Genomic DNA, 26,141 nt, shown 5'->3' with positions numbered 1-26,141 from the left:
CGGGGGGGGGGGAGGAAAAGGGGGAGGAAGAGGGGACGGAAGGATGGGGGATCCCCCCAAAAAGTACACAAGGAGGGAAGGGAGGGGGGGGGGCACGTGGGTCGGGGTGTGGGGGGAGGGTATCAAGCCCGGGAACAAGTTCCCTAAAACCCAAAAGGGGCCCCAAGTAGGGGGAGATTTTTCCCTCATCCCCCATTAGTCGTGTGGGGGAAGGGGCGTCTCAATACTACGGATCGAGGAAACAGGACAGCTCGAGTCTATCATTGAGGCCAACAGGCCCCATTGCCTCTGTACGTAGAATCAAACGTGATTCCCGTCGAGTCAATTCCTGATCCCTGTTGCCTCCTCTTCTCGAGTTGGCAACATGTAGAAGTCCCGCAAACTTGAGACACCCAGCTCTGCCTCCATGGGACTCCCTGATGTGTTCAATCAGGCGTGGGCATCCCTTCCCTGACTTGATGGACTTGAAATGCTCCCCCACCCTCTCCTTCAGTGGCCTGGTTGTTTTGCCTATGTAAAAGAAGCGACAGGGACAGAAAATGACATAGGAGACGAACTTGGTCTGACATGTGATGAAGGCTCTCACCTCCCACTGTGTACCTCCCAGTCTAAAATTTGTGCCCTCCAACATCTGCGGGCAGTATTTACATCTGCCACATCTATGGTTGCCCTTGGGGCGTTCCCTGGTCAACCAATTTGTTGGTGCAATGGAGCGATATTCGCTCCGTGTCAGGATATCCCCCAAAGTGGGGGCCCTCCTGTATACCACCCGTGGGGGATCAGGAAAGATTTTCTGCAGGGCAGGGTCTCTAGTTATGAGTGACCAGTTTTTCTTTAGTACCTGTGTGAGTTTCCTGGACATGGGGGTGTAATCAAAGGTGCAGGTGATAGAGCCACCCTTACCAGGTTTTGATTGTCTGGCTAAAAGGGTGGACCTCTCCCTTCCCCCCCGCCCTCTCTCTGGCCTTCTCTAATTCGACCTCCCGATAGTTCCTTGCCCGCAGGCGTGCAGTAAGCTCCCCTGCCTGTATCCCAAATGCCTCTGGGTTGATGTTGTTGCGTCTGAGGCGCAGGTACTGGCCGTATGGCAGGGAAGATTTGACATGCTCGGGGTGGTAGCTACTCCTATGCAGCAATGAGTTCACGGCTGTGGGTTTCCTGAAGCCCTCACATATCAGCTTTGCCCCATCAGGTTTAACAAAAAGGTCCAGGAAACATACCCCACCGTCATTGATTTCAGACGTGAACCGCATATTGATCCTGTTGACATTGAGATGCTCCATGAACATCCCAAATTCTCCGACCGTTCCCTGCCACACGACCAGCACGTCGTCCACATATCGCGACCACATCTTAATCTTCCCACGAAACGGGATATCCTGACACGGAGCGAATATCGCTCCATTGCACCAACAAATTGGTTGACCAGGGAACGCCCCAAGGGCAACCATAGATGTGGCAGATGTAAATACTGCCCGCAGATGTTGGAGGGCACAAATTTTAGACTGGGAGGTACACAGTGGGAGGTGAGAGCCTTCATCACATGTCAGACCAAGTTCGTCTCCTATGTCATTTTCTGTCCCTGTCGCTTCTTTTACATAGGCAAAACAACCAGGCCACTGAAGGAGAGGGTGGGGGAGCATTTCAAGTCCATCAAGTCAGGGAAGGGATGCCCACGCCTGATTGAACACATCAGGGAGTCCCATGGAGGCAGAGCTGGGTGTCTCAAGTTTGCGGGACTTCTACATGTTGCCAACTCGAGAAGAGGAGGCAACAGGGATCAGGAATTGACTCGACGGGAATCACGTTTGATTCTACGTACAGAGGCAATGGGGCCTGTTGGCCTCAATGATAGACTCGAGCTGTCCTGTTTCCTCGATCCGTAGTATTGAGACGCCCCTTCCCCCACACGACTAATGGGGGATGAGGGAAAAATCTCCCCCTACTTGGGGCCTCTTTTGGGTTTTAGGGAACTTGTTCCCGGGCTTGATACCCTCCCCCCACACCCCGACCCACGTGCCCCCCCCCCCCTCCCTTCCCTCCTTGTGTACTTTTTGGGGGGATCCCCCATCCTTCCGTCCCCTCTTCCTCCCCCTTTTCCTCCCCCCCCCCGCCCCTTTGGTTCTTCTCCCCTTCCCACTTCCCTTCCTCTTCTTCTTTTTCCTCTTCCCATGCAATCTTGGATGTAGGACTAGCCTATAAGGAGCCTACATAAAAATCTCCATGAAGACATGGGCAATCTTTTTCATGCACCGTATCTCCAGACACAGGAGTCCTGTCTGGCAGCTGTTCCCATTTTCTGCATTTCCCCTTTCCCGTTCCCTTTATTGTACTAACTTTAAGGAGCAGGGGGGCCTGATGGACATGTAATATGATCCAGAGGCATTCATTCCCCGGCAGGTCAAAGGCCCGGGGAGCACTATAACCCTGGAGTAGGGTACTTGAGGGGATGAACCAGGGAGAGGCAGGCGATATTGGCCTGCGGATGGTAAAGGGACCTAGTTGGTCACAGGGAGGGGGGAGGTCACGCCCCCGCCCGTCGCCCTGGGGGGATAGGTAGATACCCCAAGGGGGAAGGATGTGTGCCCATGCGGTGCTTGCCTTTCCCCCCCCCCAGGACAGGACCACCACGCAGACACACCGCCTCGCAACCCACTGTGCCACAAAGGCGCAGGAAAGCTCTGCTCCTGGAGGTACATCAAGAGTTCTCCAACTGTTTCTTCCTCCCCACTTCCCGGTCTTTGGACTTTTATCCTCTGGTTAGAACCAGAGGACTTCTTTAGTAAAATGAGCATTGAGGTGTGCACGCCCCTTAATGTGCGCAGTAAGACACTTAGGGTTTGGGCCCAGGGACATTACTCCATTCTCCTATCATCTCCCAACCTCATAGCGATTTTAATAAGGGTTAGAGGGTGGTTTTAGATAGATAATCTAATAAAGTTGTTTTTTAAAGATAGAAAGCAAGTGGGGGCTGAGGCACAGCATAGATAGTTACCTTGTCACAGTGTGATGCGGAATGTTTAACAAGGCACAACGAAATCACTAAAAGTTTGCAAGTTTTATTTGTATAAGAAAAGAGATATGCACAAAAGTCACCTTATGTTTTTGAGCACAACCACAGGATGTTATTTAAAAGTATGCACTTTAGTTCAATTCGCCAAAGATTGGCGATCTGTCACTTTAGCACACGCGTGCCTTAATGGCATGGCAACCACTAACAAAGGAGACGTCATAAGCCGGGCTCCTCCCATCCACTCTCCCTTACAATCACTATCCAACACTTAGGGGCCAATGGCGTGCGTGGTGGGCGGGGCCTCCGGGCAACATCACGGAAGCCCGTACACGCCGCCATTTGCCCAAGGACTACTGCACGTGAGCAAGCGCCGCATCGGCGCGAAACGGCTGTCGCGCAGTCCTATCATCCCCTGGTCACCCTCCCGCACCCGTCCAGGACACAGGTCAGATGTATTTAACATGTATATAAGAACATGAAGCCGACTGTGTACATGTGCCTATTCATTTGCTGATTTTTACCATTGGAAGATTAAATGCGATTCATTGAAGCGGTGCACGGACTGATCTTTATGTACTGCATACATGTTCTAATTTACCAGTACAGGAAGCAGAAGCTGCTACACTCTCTCTAAGCACATGGTCTCCACATACACATTAGAAAGAGGCAGACTGTGGCTCCTGTCCTGATATATGTCCCAAAAGTGAAAATAATTCAAGCAACCACTGATTTATGCTGGAGTTTGACAAATTCCCGTTTTTAGTGGAGCTGTCCAGCCTGAGTAGTGCGAATACAGTATTCTTCTTAAACTTTCACTAGATAAAACTACTTGATGAACACTTACAGACATTTATTTTCTTCAGATGTTAAATTACTTCAACAATGAAAAAAATTACAGTAAAGCGTGATAATTCATAACTTTTAATTAGCAGGAGTTAATATATCATAGCCTACCTAGCTGTGCGGCTGCTCCTGTAGAGAACATTTGTAATGTGTGAGAGCCCTCGGCGGAGCTGTATCTACTGATGCCAGTAATGAGATTACTTGCCCGGCACTACAGCCATCGCTAATTTCTCAACAGAAGTTTGATATACAGAACTTTAAAGAATAAAAAAAATCAACTTGATTTACCTTTGGCAGATTTAAAGGAAACCCGTAAGCTGGAAAAAAAAGAATTTCACTTACCCGGGTCTTCTCCCAGCCCCTTGCAGCCGTCCTGTCCAGCGCCGGTACTCAAAGTTCCTTTGGTCCCCCACAGCTTTTGTTACCGCCGACTTACAACTTGATGGCAACTGTGCGTCTTTGTTCACGCTCCTGTGACCATCCTGCACAGGTGTAGTACGAGAAAACCTCATACTGTGCCTGCTCAGGACGCTCCTGGCTACGGGCACGAGGACACGCATGGCCAGTGGCGTGCAGGTGCAGTGGCCGCCGACTGACAAAACGAAAGTGAGTTGTGGCGGGGGACTGGAGAATCGTTTTGTCCCAGCATGGGACAGGATGGCTGCAGGGGGCTGGGAGAAGCCCCAGGTAAGTTAATTTTTTGTTTTGTTTTTTTGTTTACAGGTTCCCTTTAAGTTTCAAACCCAACATTATAAACCTAACTACAAGCACAAATATGTACACAATATATCCTGATGGTCCAACTTATGGACCATGAGGTAAGCTGAGCACTGAATGATTGATGTCTTTGAATTATAGTGCAAGAGAAAACTTCTGAAAGTTCCTTGGAGTAAAAGAAGAATTTGTCAAACAATCTTTAAAGCAACAGGGTCAGCCATATCATGCCAGAAAAACTGACTCAAGCAAATTCTGATGTAATTTCCTCTCTCACAGAAAGATCAGGTTTCAGCCTCAAATCACACTGAACTGCCCTCAGCCAATCAGGGAGGGGCAGTAATGTGGGAGGAGAGATGCCAAGCTTCCTTCTTGTCAGCAATGTACCAAATAGAGCCAGGCTGACAGATGAGATTTATTACAGCAGAAATATTTCTGATTACAGTGCTTGCAACGAAGGATAAGGCTGAGCAGTAGGTTAATGGAATTTGATTTTGTGGCTGACAATCCCTCTTTAAAGGAAACTTTAAAGGATACCAGAGCCTAAAGGCTCTGGTAAAAATGTAAGATGCAGTGCTTAGGGGGTTAAAAGTCGATACTTACCGCACCTCTCGTTCCCCGCAGTCAGCCGCCGGTCTTCTCCTATATGTCCCGGAGTCCTTGCGACTTGGCTGACCTTTTACCCGGACAGTCTTCGCTTCTCCCCAGTGCATAATTAAGGGGCAGAAGTACACACACTCTGCTGCCTCCTCCGTCCTAGCGTCTGCGCTCCACTGAAAAGCATGCATCAGATGCAAAGTGAGCGCCACTCCACTTAGCATCTGACGCTTGCTTTTCAGTGGAGTGCAGACGCTAGGATGGAGGAGGCGGGGGAGTGTGCACACTTCTGCCTGTAATTATGCACCGGGCAGAAGCGAAGACTGTCCGGGTTAAAGGTCAGCCAAGTCACCAGGATGTATAGGAGAAGACGGGCGGCTGACTGCGGGGAACGAGAGGTGCGGTAAGTATCGACTTTTAACCCCCTAAGCTCTGCATCTTAAATTTTAACAGAGCCTTCCGGCTCTGGTATCCTTTAATGCTGCATTCACAGTGGGACATTGCGTTGTAATGAGACGTTACAATGTGAGAAGTCACATTACAACGCAACACAAAAAAAAGGTGGTAACGCACATTAATGATGCATTTCGGTCACTAGGGATGATCGAAATGAGCAAATTCTGTTCCGCCAGAATTGCGGAATTCCACTAGCGCTAAATTCCTTCGCCATTACATTTCCGCGTAATTTTGCAAATTTCTGCAGAATTCCGGATTCTGGCGGAAAAATTTAAGTAATCGCAAATGAAACCTTGTTTATGCTAAGTGGTAGCCCATGGGACCAAGTGGCTGTTCTCCCGGTCATTTTTTTTAAATTTATTTTTTTTGCAGCAGAAGGTGATAGCGGTGGTCCCATGGCGGTCATTTTGGCACCACAGGAGGTGTCGCTTACGCCATGGGACCTAGTGGTGGTCCCATGGTAGTCATTTAGCTGTGTTCCCATGGTGATGGTTTAGGCGCCGCAGGAGGTGTCGCGTAAGCTATGGGACCTTGCGGTGGTCCCATGGCGGTAATTTTGGTGCCGCAGGAGGTGTCACGTGAGCTATGGGACCTGGCGGTGGTCCCATGGTGGTCGTTTTGGCACCGCAGGAGGTGTCACGTAAGCTATGGGACCTGGCGGTGGTTCCATGGCGGTCATTTTGGCGCCGCAGGAGGTGTCGCGTAAGCTATGGGACCTGGCGATGGTCCCATGGCGGTGGTTTTGGCGCCGCAGGAGGTGTCGCATAAGCTATGGGATCTATACAAAATGGTTGGGATAGGCGAGATAGCTAGGGAGCTGGTTGCTAACATAGGATTGATTGGTTTTAGTTAACACTGTAATTGGTGCTGAAATAATTACAATTTCCATGCAGAAATCCGTTTGGGTGGTTTTTGTAAGCCTCTGATTGGTGCAGAAATTCTGATTTTCATGAAGAAATCCTGTTGTTTTCACTTTAAACTTATTCTAGGGGCTTCCTTGTGATTGGCTTACAAAATTCCGCATTCGGCCGGAATTACGCATCGTTCCGCGGAATTTCCGCTATAGCGCTAAGGCAATTCCGTTCCGATGCGACGGAACGGAATCACCAAATTCCGGCCTGAATCGTGGAAAAATTAATTCCGCGGAACGTGGTGAGCATCCCTATCGGTCATATACAGTAGGTACAGCAAAGCATACAGGCAATAAAAAGTATGCTTTCCTGTGCCTGGTAATGGTGCATTTAGAGGTAACGCACTGCAAGCAGTGCGTGACCATAACGATGCACATCGCAATGCAACGGTAACGCTGTGAATGCCCCCATAGGATTAGCATTGCAGTGTGGTAAGCTGCATTATAAGACTTTATAACGCAGCTCAGCAACGTCCCACTGTGAATGCAGCCTCACTGTAAAAAAAAATGGCCAGTTGCTCACATGGGGCTCTTTCCAGCCCTCTGAGGGCCTTCTTGAACCACTGAAAAATACATTTGTTTGATATCAGCTAATCCAGAATACTAACACAATGACAGTGATATAAAAAAAAAATACAAATACGGAAACTAGCTCTGCTGCTGGGTGCCAGCATAAAAAACTACAAAAACATATTTGTTCTCAGAGTAGGACTTTAGTTTCTGGTGCCTGATTTCTGCCCTCCAAAATGAAAGTTCTGCTCTTGGATCTCAGTTGGTGGCCAGGACCTGCGAGAGAGCGGGATATTTGTTGAGTCAGGCTTCATTCCCTGCTGTGAAACGAAAACGTTGAAAAACATTAATTTATTTTCCAATCACCGCTTCCAAAACGGCTTTTCTCTTCTCATCGTATAATTTACTGAAATCTGAGCTGCGCCTCTCTTTAAAAAAGAAAAAAAAAATCTTTTATGGTGCGTCAAGGTCCTCTTGCCACATAACCATGCTTTGCGCACCAACTTTACAGCAGGTAATTTAGAGGGAAGCCTCCCCAAAGATTTAGCAATATTTTGCTCTTAAAATTGCCTTTGCTGTCCCATACTAATGATATTCCTCACTGAGAGAAATTGGTCCTTCGGTAAGAGCGGAAAAAAAATATTTCAGCAGGACCCTTATAACTCAAGGATTGCAAGAACATTCCTACTTATGGACTCTCTCCCCCAGATGAAAAAGCTGCACTGTGCATTTAGAAAGGTTATGTTTATTATCACCAGCTGGAAGTCTATGTTCAAAAACTCCAAGCAAAGCTGCACATTTGGTTAAAGAGGAACTGTTGCGAAAATCTTAAAATGTAAAACACATACAAATAAGAAGTACATTTCTTCTAGAGTAAAATGAGCCATATGTTACTTTTCTCCTATGTTGCTGCCACTTACAGTAGGTAGTAGAAATCTGACATTACCGACAGGTTTTTGGCTAGTCCATCTCTCCATAGGGGATTCTCAGCATGGCCTTTATTCTTTATAAAGACACTCCCTAAAAAAAGATTTATACAAAGATGCTGGCCAGCCTCCCTACTTGCTGCACAGGTTTTTGGCAGTTGGAGGGAGCAACTGCCATTCACGAAGTGCTTTTAAAAATAAAGAAAACCCTGAGAGTCCCACCATGGAAAGATCGGCTAGTCCAAAATCTGTTGCTAATGTCAGATTTTTACTACCTACTGTAGGTGACAGCAACATAGGAGAAAAGTAATGTATGGCTCATGTATGGCTCAAACGTACTTATTTGTATATGTTTACATGTATTTTAAATTGATTTTCGCGACAGAGCGAGGTCCTTTAAAAATATTAACATAACATATCATTGCTACTGTGAGCAGGGCCAGTTTAAAGCGGACCCAAACCAAACATTTTTTTAATTCAAAATATTTAGTTGCACCATTCTGACACATACAAAGATAAATAAACACTCCTTCAAGCCTATGAGCATTTCAGTGCATGCTTTTCACCCTTCTCTTTCCATAACTAGGGTTATACAGGTGGCAGCCATTAGCAATTCCTCCTTTGCCGGACACCATCTGCTCCAGCATTTTTCCGGATTCTGTCCCGGCAATATGAAAGGAAGGGAGGGGTTCCTCCAATAAATGTAAAATATTTTATATTTGTCATCATGCAGCTGAAAAAAGGCTGCTATTTATTATTATAATTTAGAAAATAGATTTTATTCCTGAAATCTTGTATTTTTAATTTGGGTCCACTTTAAGCAAAAAGGCTGGTCCCGGCAAAGGTAAACATGGGGGCCCCTGCCTTTCCAGCAAAATCCGCCTCCGGGGTTATGGAGCTAGCTGCAAACACCTCTCCCTTCATTCCGGTAGCTCCCTGTGGCCTCTGTACGATGTGTATCTGCACTGTAATAACTCACCTGTCCTAACATGCTGGTCTGTCCATGGTCCCTCTTCAGCCCCACTGCCTGCCTCTTCTTCAGTGGGAATAAAGATGGAGCATGGATGGAGCAGCACGTCGGGACAGGTGAGTTATTGCAATGCAGCTACATATCATGCAAAGGCACCGAGGACTCAGGAGCAGTTAGGGGGAGACCGCCTGGGGGCGTGACAGTGGTCGGAGGTCCAGTGGTCAGAGGTCCTGGGGCAATTCCCAACTTTGCCTTTATGGCAGTGCCCGCCCTGACTGTATTCATGGGGGAGCGCGGGGGAGGGAGCGTACTACTTATGTTGTTGATTAATATAGGCAAAAGATAAAAAGTGAAAAAGTGGTGCAGTTTCCCAAAGGAAATAAACCAAATTCCATGCTTCTCCACAAATTACTGTATTAGAAAAACAGCATACAAATGCCTGACATGGTAGCTTACTAATATTTGCTTAGTGATCGGTAGAACTGATACATTTGTTTCCTATCTGCATCCACCATGCACAATTTTCCCATATAATTTCCAAACAAGGGGAACCGTTTGAGAAATGACTTCAAACGACGTCCGGAATCCGAAGCCATACTGACAAAATATGCAACTTCAATAGCATCCCACATGCCGATCCTGTTGCTTTTATGGTCACATGAGTATCCGGCACCGTACAGAGTAGACAAAAAGCCTCAGATCCAACATGCAAGGATCCTCTTGTACTCAATGCCAATTGCTTTGAATTGCTCCACTTTCCTTTCCTCTGCATCACTGAGCAATTGCTTTAGTTTTTCTTTTTTTCTTTTCCATTTTTGTTTGCTTTATACTTTTTGTTTTGTTTTTTTTGTTCAGTAGGATGCCCGGCGACCGGTTATTGGTTAAAGCGGACCTGAATTTAGAACTTCCTCTCTGCTCTAAATGATAAGAAACTGCAATTAAACTTTTGAAGAAAAACATTTATTTGTCACAGCGGATACAAATCCTGCAATAAATCTGCAGTGTGTCTACTTCCTGCTTTCATGGAAGCAGACATAGGGCTAACTTCCTGTGTTTACAAATTAGCTGCTCTCCCGAGGCAGCCAGCTGACACAGCTGAGACATCAAATTACAATGATGATTAATCACAGATGAGGGAGAATTAAACAGACTAAACTCTCTAAATACGTACAGGGTGAATTTCTCTGACTTTTCCTTCTGTCCTGTGCAGGAGTTCAGGTCTACTTTAAAAGGAAATAAATATGGCAGCCTCCTTATCCCTCTCACTTCAGGTGTCTTTTAAGTTTATGTGTGGTTGTGTGTTGTATCCTTATAGGCTCTTTTTATCTCACCCAAGTTTACGTCTTTGTCACTTTAACTTAAAGAGACTCTGTGACAAAATGTTCAGCCTTATTTCTTCTATCCTATAAGTTTCTATACCTGTTCTAATGTGCTCTGTCTAACTACAGCCTTTCCTACTTGCACAGTGGCTGTATTATCTCTGTTATATAATCTAATCTTCTTTCCTTTGACGGCTCAGGCAGGAATGTGCTGCTCTGCTGTGATAGGTAGAAGTTACACACACCCTCTCCACGCCCCCACCAGGCTCCGTATGAGTCAGCTTTTATCAGCCTATCACATACTGGTTAGCAGCCATGTTTTTTGTTTGTATACACTGCCTAAAACTGGCAATTACAAGCCAGGATTGCAGCAGGGAGTGGCAGAAACAGCAAAGAGGGGCCCAGGAGAACATAATGAATAGAATGGTATGCTTTTTATTGTAAGAATTTTAGAGTACAGATTCTCTTTAAAGACACTGGATATACTGTGCTTTGAGGATGACAAATTGTAACAAGCAAATCCACCAACAGACTTCATTAAATTAAATATAGAAACCTGCAATGCCCTTTTGTTTTATTACAGCTTTATAGCATCACTGCAGTCAAGTATCCTTAGTGATAAGCTATTAAATTAGACTTTTTTTTGCCGTGCACCGATATGCTAAGAAATGAGAACACTTTACATACATAATTTAGAGTGGATCCCTGTCATAAAGACCTTCACCTTCCATGGGCGGCGGCCGCTCTTGTGTAGAGTGCGATTCGCTTTAACAGCTGGTGGAGCCCAGCTTCTAATGACTTCCTTGTAAAGATCACAACAGCATAAGTGTCACGAACGATAAACGCTGTTGATGTTTGACTCGATGCCGGAAAATATACAGCGCGGCTATAATAATCAGGGAGCGCGTTTCCGATAAGATATATGACCAGCTACATAGATCACTGTCAGATGTACGTTTTATGTCCTGCCAAAGCATAATCTACACGATATATGTCTTGGCGAAACCGGTGGGGAGGAGGTGACATAAGCCAACATAGGACATGTTCCATTATGGATAGATCATATTATTAAACACAAAACTGGGATAGATCATCATTTATTGGTAACTGAGGCTTATTTATTTTCTTTCCATTTTTTTCAAACTTATTGCCCATATTAATAAATAGCTCTGAAAAAATGATGAACCACTGTGTTGGCTTTACATGAGGTAAGAAAAACCCAGCACCATGCATGGCGGCCTCAAATCACAGGACGTAAAGTGTAGCTGAAGCTCGGGTACACAAAATCAGATACTTACCTAAAGAGAGGGAAGCCTCAGGGTCCTATTGAGGCTTCCCTCTCTTTAGGCAAGTATCTGATTTTGTGTATCTGAGCTTCGACTCAGGTAAGAAGACTGGAATAGACACCAGGAATCTGACCAGGGCCGGCACTACCATTGAGGCAAAGGGGGGTATTGCCCAGAGCTCCCGAGGGCTGCCAGGCCCCCCACGCTACCAGATTCCCCCGCTCCCCTGATCAACCCTCCTCAAGTCTGCTCTGCTCCCCGGGCCCCTGCATGATCAGCATTGCAACTCACCTGTCCCCCTGCTCCATCCGTGCTCACCGTCTTCATTCACGCTGGCTGTCTCTTCTCTATGACCCATCTCATATAATTATGCAGTAACATGTGTCGGGTCACTGAGAAGAGGCAGGTAACATGATGCAGACTGGGAGCACTAATGGAGTAGCGGGACAGATGCTGATCATGCAGGGGCCTGGGGAGCACAGAGGGGTTGAAGGCGGCAATCGGGGCGGCGATGGTATTTGATAGGAGGGAGGAGTTGTAGCTCTCATATGCTGAATTTGATAGGCAGGGGGGCCCTTGGGTTACTTTTGCCCTGGGGCCCCATTAGAGTTTAAACCGGCCCTGGACCTGCAAAAGCCACAAGGCCATCCACTGGACCGGTCAGTAAGCAGAGCTCAGGTATTGCAGAGAATAGATACATGCATTAAATTCTCATTCATGATAAGGACTATTTGTTCTCCAGCTGCAAAACAAGTGTTTGACACTTAAATACAAGTATAGGTGAATTAATGGGTGGCAGACAGGATAAATGTATAATTCTGGCTGTCTTCTCAAGCAGCGCAAAATTTTTGCCTTCACAAAGTGTCAGCTTTAAACCGTATAATTACGGGAATATAAATACACAGGCTTGCATTCGAGATGAGCATTTCAGAAGGTGAGAAGAGATATTTTAAAAGAAGACGAATGCCAACGCAACATTTAAATATAGAGATTCTAATTTTTTTTTCTAAAATCTACATCAATAATCTTTTGAATTGTTTTGTTAGTTGGCTATCTTTGTCTACTTAAAGTATAATTACTTTCTCACGGAACATATAAATAACTGTTTTATCCTCTATGTTGCCCATACTGTTATCCTGCTCGTTTTCTGTCCTAAAGTAATGTCATCTGTGTAAAAATCACACGTTCCCCCAACCTAAAGTGCAGTACTGCTGGGGGCTGTCAATATATATAGATATATTTATATAATGAAGTCAATTCAATCAGCTCTGTAATATAAAAACATGCATTTCATATGCTTATAGAGCTGCTCAGAGTCCCTACATCCTGCAGAGGGTTAAAGCTCCCCCACAAAACAAAAAAAGTCTTGAGGCTCCTGGGAAAAGTGAAACACAATCTATTAACACCCCCCTCCCCCTTCCCTATAACTTTTTTCTAGACATCTGTTTGTTCGTAATCATTAGGGTGTGGGTAATGTTTTGGAGCAGGGAGGAAACCTTATATTATAGTTCCACTTTAAGCTACCTGGTAGCCATATGATGTGGCCTGTTTTTTTTTTAAATGTGCCTGTTTTTTTTTTTTTTTTTTTTCACATAGATTCTAGGTGAGGTGTCCTCATTGTAGCAGCAAGGAGAAACTGCTTAGGTGCTCAGGTGCATTTTTAGGCATAGACATTCCAGGCCACTGCCTGGAGTGCCATTGCTCCTGGAGAGTGCCAGGCCCCTGATTAAGCCATGTCCCTGAGTCAAGCTCCATACATTTGTGCCTCCTTCTGACCCCCTCGATGCCTCCTTCAGTCCCCTTGTGCCTCCTTCAGTCCCCCTGTGTCACCTCTGTCCCCTGTGCCTCCTTCTTTCTCCCTTTGTGCCTCCTTCTGTCTCCTTGTGCCACCTTCAGTCCCCCTGTGCCACCTCTGCCCACTGTGCATCCAGAGATGGGTTAAGGTGAAATTTTGCCCTAGGCAAGCTACAACTTTGGGCCCACCCTTGGTGGCCACCTAGCTTTTTTGACAAGATTTGTTGGGGGCTAGCATAAACCAGGCCCCTAGACTCTCTCCAACCCCTAGGCAACTGCCTAAGTTGCCTTGTGGATTATCCGGCTCTGTGTGTGTCCCACTGTGCTTTCTTCTGTCCCCCTTTGTGCCTCCCTGTATCCCCTTGTCACACACTATGTGTTCCCATCCCCTTCCTGCGCTCCCCCAGTCCAATGTGTAAAGGCAGAGCATATTGAAGCATAAGCTGGGCTATAACCTCCCCTCTGGAGTCCAGTGCTTTGCCTATGTGACTATCCTGTCTGTTTTCTGCTTCCTCTAGCGCTGGCACCTCACTCTCCTCATGTTGCATGCAATCACGCTATAAGCGGTAGGAGATGCTGGGCACTAGGGCGAGTGGTGAGCATACAGGCGGAAGCACGGCACTGGACACCAGCAGAGAGGTGAGAACACATCTTCTGTTGCACTATATTCTGCATTTACACACTACACTGGGGTAGTGCAGGAAGTGGGTGTGCTGGGGCACACCTACTTTGGTGGGTTGTTTGTATCCCAGGGACTCTCTGTATTATGCATCCACCATATACGGCACATGGATTATATCCTCTAGTATGTGGGTGTGTGTTTTTTTTTCCTGGCGGGGGGGGGGGGGGCAAGAGGACTTCTTACCTGGCGTGACAAAAAGCCTAGAAACGCCCCTGAAGGAGCTCCTCCACTCTACCTGCTGCTCCTCATTGAGGACAGCCAAGGACAATTACTACAATGATAGAATACATTTTTTTTATTATTTTTATATAGCATGTGAGATATTGCTACAGGAGCCTACTGTGTCTACTATTTACGTGGGAATTGCTGGATAAGCCAGAGGAGCTGGTTGCCACTTCGGCCCTCTTCACAAGGAAATGATAGAAACAGCCAGTAGAACTGGGCCAAGTGAGCACATGCTGAGGTCAAAGTTCTAATACTCACCCAACCCACAGAAACATGCTGGTAAGCTAAAAAGTTGCCCCTAAAGGTGGCCTTAGACTATGCTAGGGACATGAGATTGACTTTTGTAGATTGAGAGTTCCTCTAAAGGACTGTAAAGGTGTCTGTACACTATGCAATATTCCCTGGCAGATTTGACCACTATGGTCGAATCTGCAGAAGACTGATGCTCCAAGATGTGGTTAGATCATAATTTGTACTCAAAATTAATCGACATTACAGATCAGACTGGATTGTTTTTTTTGGGAGTCGAAAGGGGGCAGGGGCAACAGTATCCACACCCAGAGGCCAGTATGCCCTAGAGCTGGAGACAGTACACCCAGGTCTCCCCCTTCCCCACTCTAGTGCTCCTCAGGGGCCTCTGCAGTTTATAAGTGCAACAAAACAAACTCACACCTGTCTGGCTTGGGCGTCCCTTCCAGTGTGTTTCCGTGATCTCCCGAGGTCTGTACGTCATGAGCTGGTGGCATGTACTGGTAATCACGCAACACCACCGAGTCACCAATTATGAGCATCAGGAGATGATGGAAGCACACAGGAGGGAGTGCGGGGGAGTGCGGGGGAGACCTGGGAGCCTGTCACTAGCTCTGGAGAAGTGGCAGTAGCAGCAGTACTAATCATTTTCATGCTGAACTCTACTGAAAATCCATGTGCAGTGCATGGCAGTAATAGATCCATCTCTGATCAGACGTCAGTCAGAGCGGGATCTTTTGGGCACATCTGTTGACTGTAGTGATGAACGTAATGTGCTAATTATGATTACACACAATTTTGCATACATTTTTGCACTTATGGCCATACATAATTATGATGTGGACATCCAACTGATTTTGTGTAAGCCATGCGTAATTTTGTGTAATTTTTGCATAATTTTTCTGTAACTTTGTGCCGACTTTAGCGGTTATTAGCAAAGCCCTCATGCATGCTATCATCACCGAAATTGCTAAGTATGTTAAGGAGAATAGTGGGATTAAGGCAAAAACATAAAAAAAAAATACCTTGTACTTTTTGAGAAAATCGATTTTAAAAATGCAAAGGGAAAAAATGTGTTTTTACAAATCAGAAAAATCACCAAAACCATAAAAACTATTATTCCTTTTCTCAAAAACAACAAGATCTTTTTGTAAAAAAAAAAAAAAAAAATGTTTGCCTTATCCCTACAATTCCCCTCAACATACATAGCAATATTGGTGATGATACCAGGTATGGGGGCTTTGCTACTAACCGCTAATGACCTTAGTCCTCTACTTACGCAAAATTGCAAAATCATGATTCCGGGTTATGTTTACAGATAAAATTAATTACAAATTTACCTGAAGCAAAAGTCCAGGAGTACCACAGGAATTAGTACAAAAAGGTGTGCCAGGTCCTCACCCCTGTACCAAGGGGGCAACGGTTGCACTTTTATTGGCAGATGCCAGAATAAAAATCAACTGAGCTACTTATACTTCGTGTGGTGCCGGTCCTTTGAACTTTTTGATTACACATTTACCTGAAATTTTGCATCAGAATTGTGCATCTTAATCAGTGATGATCTCTGAGTTTCATTCGGATTTTATCCTCCTAATTAGTGCAGCTGAGCGGGCGTGTGTGGGGGGTTAAACTTACACAGCAACCTTCTTCTTTAACCACTCCCACAGCATGTCCCACACTGCGTTTCAAGCTGTGTCACGTGACTGCTATGCTTCCTCCTTCAACCCTGAAGGAGGAAGTGTTTGTAGTCACGTGACCGCGGCTTGGAATGCAGCGTGGGATGGGTTAAAGAAGACAGCTGCTGGGAAAGTTTAACACCCCCCCCCCCCACACACACACACACACTGCACACTCCCACTCAGGTGCAGTAATTAGGAGGTTGACATCTGAATGAAACTCATTTGGATTTCATCCAGAGCTCATCCCTGATTTTAATTTCAAATTACAATGCAAAATTAGGATGATGTGAAATTTGTGGTCATCACTAGGTGACAGTCTGCCAGTGCATGACAAGCTCTAATGACAGAACTAGGAACTCTGCAGCAAAAGAGGTCAGTGTTCTATAAATACAAAACAATTTACTTCCTTTTCCGCGACTCCAGTTTCATCTAATAAAATGAGGATTTGCAAATTGCAAACATATAGCAGAATATTCCATAAAAAACATCCAGTGAGACAATTAATTTTCTATGGTACTGTCCAATATTCTGCAACTTTAATAAGTCAACTCCTCCATGTCTAGTTTGAAGTCTGTTAACATGTTTTAATGACTGAGGGAATTAAGCCCACTCATAATTGCCCTAGTGTGGCCAAACATCCTGCCTGCATTTACAACAAACATGGCAACATCTGCTTCTCTGCTATAATGAACACAGGAAACAAAATACATAAGATCAGTTAAAAAAATAATCATAATTTGCCAATTAGTTTTTCATTAAAATGAGAAACATAGTGGAAAGAAAATAGGAGGATGTTACCTTCCAACTTATGTAATATTCATTATCCATCCAACTCTGGAAAATTGAAATATGGACTATAGGTCTCAAAGAAATAATTTGCAACAGTGGTACGCCTCCTCTATAATAAACATACAGCAATATCTACCCATGTACCACAAATGAGAGTTTTCGATGAGTATGAATACCGTATTACAGCAGGGCTGTGCAGAGGGTCGTTAAGTGGGGGGTGCTCAAATTAAACAAAAAAGGGCCTCACCCACCCCCCTCCCCCAAATGCACAGTAGTACCTACAAGTGGTGGGGGACCTTCCCCTGCCAGTTCCCTTTCCCTGCAGTGGCAAGTGACCTTCACCCCCCGGCTCTCAAACAAACCATATCCCTGAGCCCCTCCACTTGACACATACATTCAGTCACAGAAATGCTGGCTGCATTCAATGGTGTGGAGTCAGTCGGACCTGTCACTGGTGGCCGCATGTTTCCACCCTTGTTTCTGGCTAGGGGCACTAGTTGTCATGTGGGTGCTGAATGAAGATGCTGGGTGCCATGTGGGTTCTGGCTATGGGTTGGTATCAAGCAGTGTCGGACTGGGCTGGTGTGAAGTTAAGGAAAACCACCTGCTGGCCAAGTAGCAGAAATCATGGGTTATCACTCCCAATAGAAACCTGTAGCAAGGCTTCACTGTGAGCAGCAACACATGATTATTTTTGCTTGGCCAGCAAGTGGATTTCCCCAGTTTTTCCACTTCCCAATCCGACACTGATATCAAGTGTCAAGTGGGTGTTGTTGGGTGTTGCTTGCGCGCAGTGACAGTGAAGTACCCATTTGGGAATAGCACAACATATGCCACAGTGTAGACTATCCGGTCAGTGCTACGGATGTGCCTGCATTAAGGCACAGGATATGTGACATGCAGAGGGGTGTGGACAGTTCACCTAGGACGCTGGATCCTAGTTGTGGTTTTGAACTCTGATTGGTTGGCGTATAAAGCAGCTCCAATTTAGCTTAAATAAAGAGTTGCATGGAAAATGCTCACCTTGTGGCTGACGGCTGGGATGGTAAATCTGAATATCAAATGGCTGAGCGCTTGTCTTCTGGATGACACTGACATTGTGGCCGGTCCATTTGTTTGCTTTAGATAGTGTATTCGTCCTCCAGTCTGTCCAGTACACATCACTACCAAACAGGGAAACGGCAAACGGGTGAGAGAGATACTCGTGTCCCCGAATAATCTCCTTCATGGAACTCCCATCGTACAGTGCTGAGTATATGGCGTCCGACCTACAATTACAGAGAGCAGAACAGATTACCACCTTATACATTGCTTTCCCGAGCCTTTGTGACCTTTACCCCTTTCCAGAAATCCAACCCTGCCCTTAACCAGTACACTATCCGGCCACCAACAAATGACACTTGGGGCTTCATATACAAAACTGTAATAACTCATATCACGGCCGTTTTCGCGCGCATTTTCGCATTTGTGCATGATTGCAAATTATCATGCACAATCGCGATTCGCAAACGCGGTCACTTATGCACGAAAATTTGCAATTGCAATAATTTGTGATTGCGCGCAAATGCAAAAATGCAGACGAAAACGACTGTGCTATGAGTTATAACGGTTTAGTGAATCAAGTCCTTAAAGTGAAATTTCAAAATATGTGATGGATGGTAGATGACTGATGACAGATGAATGATGATGATTAATTATTCATGATGATTAACATTGGTGCTAACAATTATAATTATGCTTTGAAAGTACTAAAATATGATTATTATACGGTATATGCTAAAATTACAGAAATGGAATTACCTGCCCTTTCAGTTTTCAAGAAACAATGGGGAGCATTTATCAAGAGTGTCTGAGACAACATATAAGTAGGTTTTTAGAAATCCGTGCAGAACTGTCTCAGACATCCTAAGAAATGACTACAGAGTGCAGTTGCGTTCTTAAGCTGTTAGGAATGTCTCAGTGCGTGAGTGAAATTACTGTTGCTGAGATAAACAACACATCTGCTGTCAGCAGGCTCTGAGTGAGGGGGTGGAGCCCCTCACAAATCACATCTAGCCTGCACTGCTGCACTATCTGGAGGACTGCTATGAAGCATTTCTTAATCTGCAGCAGTTTAGGAATGGATGTTCACTTTTCGTAACTGTAGTGCAGCTCTGGAAATTCATGCTAAACTGCCACTATTACGTAGAATTTGAGAAATGTCTTACTATCATGCAGAACAGTTACTCTGCTAGTTAGAACAGTTTTAGAAGAAAAAACTGTAAGTAATGCTTTGATAAATCTGGCCCAATGTCCAGCCATCTCTGACTAATTTCAACAGATGTCTAGTGGGTGAGGCTAACTGCTGTTTCCAAACTAAGAAAAATTGAGTTCTTCTCGCTGGTTTGTGGATATTGTTAAGGAAAAGTATGAACCAGGTGTGTTGAAAATCAACAAATATTATCCACATATATCTAGTGCAGTATGTTTCCCGATGTAGGTACTAAGACAGTACTATAGGATTTTGGATACAATGAAAGCTGTAACGTGTACATTTTTAAAGTAGGGCCACAATATTATGATGCAGGGTGATGCCGGCAATGACCTCTTATTTAACGTTTTACAAATGTCCTAAAACATTAAATAATGTTAGAAACAACATCAGTAGCCAATTGTCATTACATGCATCAAGCATTTTTAATACATTACCTGAGCCCGGTGATTGCTTCTCCTCCACTTCCTGGTTAGTTTGTGTCCTGCAGCCAGCCAATAACCATGTGAGGACTGAAGCTGCATGGTGATTGGCTGGCTGCAGGACAGCTAAAAACCAACCTGAATGAGGCAAAAATGACGCTTGCTCAATGTGAATTACGACTATTTCAGCGCTCAGTCAGTAATTTGGGTGTTGTTCAAAGACGGAGCTCAAATTACAACAAAAACTGTGTAATTCGGGCCATCAGCAATAGCTGGAAGCCAGATTATGTCTTTCACCAGTGTCAATAGAAGCCTGGAGGGGGAATAGTAATTAAAGTCGCAGGGACTTTTGAAGGAGGAGTTTGAGACATTTTTCAGCTTTACTCTGCGTCCAAATTTCCTGGCTCCTTAATTACATGTATGCCACTGAACCCTCCCTCTACCTATGCCTAACCCTAAGACCCCACCTGGTGCCAAAACCTTAACCACTCCAACCTGCTGCCTAACCTTTACCACTTCAACCCCACTGCCTAACCTTAATCACTCCAACCACCCTGCCTAACTTTAAACACTCCACCCCATGCCTAACCTTAACCACCCCTCCACCTATATTTAATATAACTACACCCTGCCTAACCTTAACCCACCCCCTTGCCTGCCTAACCTTAGCTCCCTAAAATACCCCATGTCGCCATAGGCAGCAATAGTAAAAGCCACGATTAGCAGCAATTAAGTTAAATTACAGTCCCCAATAAATAATGGGTGCCTATATTTATTGGGCGCCATCATTTAACTTCATTACTGTTAATCGTGGGTTTAACTGTTGCCTATGGTGGCGCCATTTTTATTGGCACTCATCCTGCTCCATTTTTATCTGCTCCTCCTGAAAAATGGAATCTGCAGTTTATATCTACAGATAAGTGCTACTAATGTCTCTGTTTTCCATCTTGGTGGGTATAATTTGATGTTTCTCTTTTTTTTGTACTCAGTTGCCACACCCAGTGTGCTCCAGGCCATGGGCTATGTAAACTCATCTAAGCAGACTGTCACTTACTTAGCAAAGATGAAGAACGTATCAGCACCTTTTCATATAGAGTATAAATATAAATTATTACCTGGCGTCTGTCCAAACTATTCTTCTTTCAAAATGATCCACTGTGAGTCCATTAGGCCATGCTCCACTCTCCATATCTTTGTAGATAATCTTCCTTCCAGCTCCACTCATTGAAGCGGATTCTATACGCGGAAATGTAGCATCCCAGTCTGTCCAAAACATTATTCTACGGCACAGAGAGAGAAAGAAAATTAGAGAGGTAGCGAGAGAGTGAAATAAATGGTGTGAGGTGGAAAGACTGAAGGAGGACGGGAGAGTGTGTGTGAGAAAAGGAGAGAGAGAGAGAAAGAGGGGGAAAGAAAGAGAAAAGAAAGAAGGAAAGAGGGAGAGAATGAAAGAGAAAAGGGTTTGAAGTGAGACAAGGAAGCTGAGGGAGAGAGAGAGAGAGAGAGGAAGAAGGTAAAATAAACAGTGTTGCTTGCAAATTTTTGCCAGTTTTTGATTTTGAAAATAAATTAGCAAAAATATGTTGCGTTTTCGGAATATGGGCAAATTAAAATATTTTTTTCCCGATGCGACAATTTGCACAAAGTGAAAAAAGTCCTTTTTAACACAAAAATGCCAAAAAATCAGCTGCCCTGTGATTGGAGGGGGGATGTCAGAGCTGTAAAAGGGCCCCTAATACTACTTTACTCCGTCCAATAAAGGGGTCCATTCTTCAGATCAGGTGTTGTTGTGGCTACACTTGTTATGGGTATGGAGATTATGATGGCCTGACTTGTTTTATGACGATCGCTTGCAAGATGACCCCCCCCCCCCCCCCAGGCTCTGAGGGTCAATAGGGATAGGAAAAAAAATAATGTGAACAATGAACATTTGGGGGGGGGGGGGGGGTCCATTAAAGTTTTGCTGGGGGACCCCATGATTCGTAGGTTTTCCTAGCAGAATTCAACTTCTAAGTGTAGAAGGAGATATTAAAAGAAAGGTCAGTAGTTCATGTATTTTCAATTAGGGTCACTTAAAAGGCTGCCACTGAACAGAGACAACAAAACATTCAACCTACTTTGTAAATATTTAAATATAAAATAAAACTATGAGATTTCTAAAAAAAAAAAAAAAAAAAAAAGTCATATTTAGGAGTAGGAGGATGAATACAATTGTTTATCTCATCAGTTTATTTTCAACTGGGGTTCACTTTAAACCAAGAAGAAAGGGGGGGGGGAGGGGGAGAGCTTCTTTAATACTCTCTTTCCCTGAAAATAAGACCTACCCTGAAAATAAGCCATAGTTGGAATTTTGAGCATGCTTGAAATATAAGCGCTACCCCGAAAATAAGCCCTAGCGGAAGCTAAAGAGGAGGAAGAGGCAGCCAGTAAGTGGGGCCAGTGTGGTGCAGTGCCAATCAGACACTGATCCCGTCATCTCAGCACACAGCAAGGTTATCAGCTGTGTGCAGGGAAGACAGGGCAGGTGCCTGATCAGTACAGTAGCATACTTTCAAATCCATTAACATCACAATACAAAAGAACAGGAATGTTCCACTGAGAGACACTTCCTAATAGAAATATAAGACATCCCCTGAAAATAAGCCCCAGCACATCTTTTAGAGCAAAAATTAATATAAGACACTGACTTATTTTCGGGTAAAAGACGGTAGCTACTGAGCTGTGACAACTAAGCGGCTGTCATGTAGTGTAACTGAAGATCAGCTGTATGTTCACCTACCAGGCGGTAAATAAGGGTCAACTTTCCTGAAATTGAATTCTGGGCTACGGCTTTATGATTTCTAAGAAAAAAAAGGCATCACACGACAGCTCCAATAATCCATCTTTCTTACAAGGAAATGTAACTAGTACACAAATACATAAGCATGCAGTCAGCTGGTGGTGACGAGCGCACAAGCGGGATACTCACTAAAGCAAACTTAAAGGGGAACTATAGTGAAAGGGGGAAGAAATAAATCAGTACATTGCAAAGTGAAAAGTTAAAAAATAAAAGAGAGATCAAGAAATGATTGATATTCACCATGTAATTTGTTAATATTGTTTGATCCACAATCAGCCTGCATGTCATCATCTTTACTACTGGCAGACATGAAAACTAGACAGCACCAACTGCCATTATCTACAACCATTCCCGCTAACAATGTGATAAGCTAAAAAGGTTATCTTTTTATAGATATACATATGCACAGAGGGAGATAGCGGTTGCTTGGCAGTTGGAAACAGCTGTTATTTCCCACAATGCAACAAGGCTCACCGACAGGAAATGAGTCTAGAACCTAGGTGCTGACATCACACTGTGGGAGGGGTTACACCACAATATCAGCCATACAGACGAATGAACTATTCGAAAAAAGGTAACGTTTTCTAATGGGAAAGAGGGTATCAGCTACTGATTGGGATGAAGTTCAATCCTTGCTTACAGTTCCTCTGTAAGTTCCATTAAAATTAACTAAGACATTGAACTGTATTATCAAAATGATTTTCCTCAAACGGGGAATATCTCAAATGTTCGACTGAAAAGGTCAAGCGCCACTTAATGTAAATGTCATTCAGAATGAGATGCTGTAATATAACTACGATTCTCTATAAAGAACCGGGAGGACGAGGATGGCCGCAGCTGGATCAACAGGAGCAATATTACAGCTCGGAGCGCGTAGGAAAATGAATCAGTGATAAGGATCCATTGTTCTCACATCTGCTGCTGACTTCAGCCTCATTTTTTTCTGTGAAATTTCAATGCGGCTTTCTGCGCGCGACCCAATTACAGGTTTTTACGTCTAATTAAACAATTGTAAGTTTTAAATCTATTGACATGGTGCAGAAATGGGTTATAATGGGATGAAAAGTGATTAAGAGCCCTGCGCTGCACATGCAAAATAATCTCAATCAACGGAGCGTAAATGCATTTTTTTTTGTATTGGCAGCGACGATGAACCTGGAACTTGTATACTGAATGGCAGACATTTTTCTGCATTTATTTTTATGCTTTTCCCGTGTCTGTGTGGGTTTCCCCAGACACTTTGGTTTCCTCCCACATCCCAAAAAACAGACAGGTAAGTTAATTGGCTTCCCCATAAATTGGCCCTAGACTATGATACGTACACTAGGCCTCATTAACATTGTCAAACGCAGATGGCCATGCGATCAGACCGCAACGTGTACGATCGCATGCCATCTGCGTTTGCATGCGTTGCATGGCTGAACCCATACACTGAAAGTGAATGGGTCAGCCGTGGGTTTTGGGAAAAAATGCGTGCAGCATGGGGTCTTGGACTGCACTGGTCCAGAACGCATGCATTGTGAACATCAGACAGTACAGTCTATGCACTTCTGATGTTCGTGCGTGTCGGCCTCCTGCATGTGTTGCCGGAATACGGACGGCAAGGAGCGCAATGTGAATGAGGCCTACATGATACATACATACATACATACATATATGACTATAGTAGGGATTAGATTGTGAACTCCTCTGAGGGACAGTTAAGTGACAAGACGGTATACTCTGTACAGCGCTGCGGAAGATGTCGGCGCTATATAAATACCAAATACTAATATTTATAGAGAGCCCACTTCTGCTAGGTCTCTGGTGAATAAAGTGACTGCTGAAATATGGTAGCACTGCTAGGGCCGCTTCTAGTTACAATTGGGTCCTTGGGTAGAAGTGACCTGGTGGGCACCCTGAACTCAGACAAGGTGGGTGTGTGACTGCCTTTATAATGCTGTGGGGGCACTCTCCATAAAGAGAGAGCGTGGGACAGGGATGCTCGGCCACATCATTTAGTGCGATGATGGGGACTCTATGGATGCTTGGGCCCTGGTGAAATTGCCTCTTTTACCCCTATGGTAGCACCGGCCCTGAGCACTGCTAAGAGGTCCAGACATGAGTATTATGATATTTTAGAATCATTCATATAAACTGTACCATTAATGGGCACGTTAACAGGAGGAGAGAGCACAATTATGGCGGCTCATTAGGTGCAGATGCCCCTTACAGACAGGGCCGATTCTAGTAGCAATGAAGACCCCGGTCAAAGGTAGCCCCTGCCCCATAATCCCAACCAAAAAAGCTGCTATTTGGAGCAAACAAATCTCCCCCAGGGCCCCTGAGCTGGCTGCCAGCACACCCCCATCCCCCAATCACCCCTCAATGTAACCGTGGTCACCATGGCCCCTGCAATGTCTTCAGGAGAGAAGTGTCTTACCTGTCCTGGTGGGTGTGCTCCTCTGTCAGTCCGTGGCTCTCTGCACTCCCGTCTTCATCCAACACTGGCTGCATCTTCTCTGTGACCCGCGGCACGTTAGTATGTAGTAACATGTGCCAGGTCAGGGAGGAGAGGCGCCCTGCGAGGGTGTAGACAGGAGTGCATGGAGCCACAGAGAGAACGCCCACTTGGACAGGTAAGATGCTACTCTGCTGAAGATATTGCAGGGGCCCCAGGGAGCATAGTTTAAGTGTACCCAAGCTGAAGATCGGGTACCAAAACACATACCTAGATCCTATAGAGGCTTCCCACGCTGTCCTCTAATCCCTCTTCACTGAGAGTGGACACCTTGAACATTACTGATAAGAGCTTGTTGGTAATCACACCAGGCATGCGCCCCTCTTCGGGCAGCACGGTGGCGTAGTGGTTAGCGCTCTTGCCTTGCAGTGCTGGGTCCCCGGTTCGAATTCCAGCCAGGTCAACATCTGCAAGGAGTTTGTATGTTCTCCCCGTGTCTGTGTGGGTTTCCTCCGGGGACTCAGGTTTCCTCCCACATCCCAAAAAACATACAGATAAGTTAATTGGTTTCCCCTAAATTGGCCCTAGATTACAATATATACACTACACAATACATACATAGACATATGACTATAGTAGGGACTAGATTGTGAGCCCCTCTGAGGGACAGTTAGTGACTAGACTATATACTCTGTACAGTGCTGCGGAAGATGTTGGCGCTATATAAATACTAAATAATAATAATAATAATAATAATAATGAGTGCAGCAGTACTGCGTCTGCGCTAGTACATACACGAGTGGCTCTGGCTTACTGTGCAGGCATGGCCATGCTCATACAGGTGTAGCATGGCCACACTTGTACCAGAAGAGGAGCATGGCCCTCATATGCAGGAAGGTCCTGGGCAACTGCAAAGGACAGCATGGAAAGCCTCCTTTAAGGGAACCTGAACCAAGTAAAATGATTTACACATGATGTACCTGAAAAAGAATATTGCATTCTTACATCATTTTCTCACCATTTTCTTCTAACAATGATTCCTTCCAGTTCTGACAAGATTTTGTCATAACGGAAATATATCAGTTGCTGTCAGTTCTATATCAGTTGCAGTCAGTTTTAACTGAAAGGACAACTGATGAGCAAGGAAATGTCCATGTTTCCCTATGGCTATGGCTGGGCGATATGTCAGTTTTACAGTGTGCTGACCAGGAACCTGTTATGAGGTAA

General features: G+C 44.9%; 1 protein-coding gene across 6 annotated transcripts in view; it reads right to left on the bottom strand.

Moving 5' to 3' along the window:
• Positions 1 to 26,141, bottom strand: part of LRP1B (LDL receptor related protein 1B) — a 2,031,260-nt gene that overhangs the window by 706,702 nt on the left and 1,298,417 nt on the right. For all 6 annotated transcript variants that reach the window (XM_068245873.1, XM_068245875.1, XM_068245874.1 and 3 more), the window contains exons 26-27: positions 20,751 to 20,915; positions 17,986 to 18,230 (exon numbers count right to left, since the gene is read on the bottom strand). In XM_068245873.1, the coding sequence (XP_068101974.1) occupies positions 17,986 to 18,230; positions 20,751 to 20,915 (410 nt within the window). The remainder of the gene's footprint in view (positions 1 to 17,985; positions 18,231 to 20,750; positions 20,916 to 26,141) is intronic.

This window comes from Hyperolius riggenbachi, chromosome 7 (genome assembly GCF_040937935.1).
Source record: "Hyperolius riggenbachi isolate aHypRig1 chromosome 7, aHypRig1.pri, whole genome shotgun sequence".
Classification (NCBI taxonomy): domain Eukaryota; kingdom Metazoa; phylum Chordata; class Amphibia; order Anura; family Hyperoliidae; genus Hyperolius; species Hyperolius riggenbachi.
The sequence above is the reverse complement of the archived record's forward strand: the minus strand, read 5'-3'. Positions and strand labels throughout refer to the sequence as shown.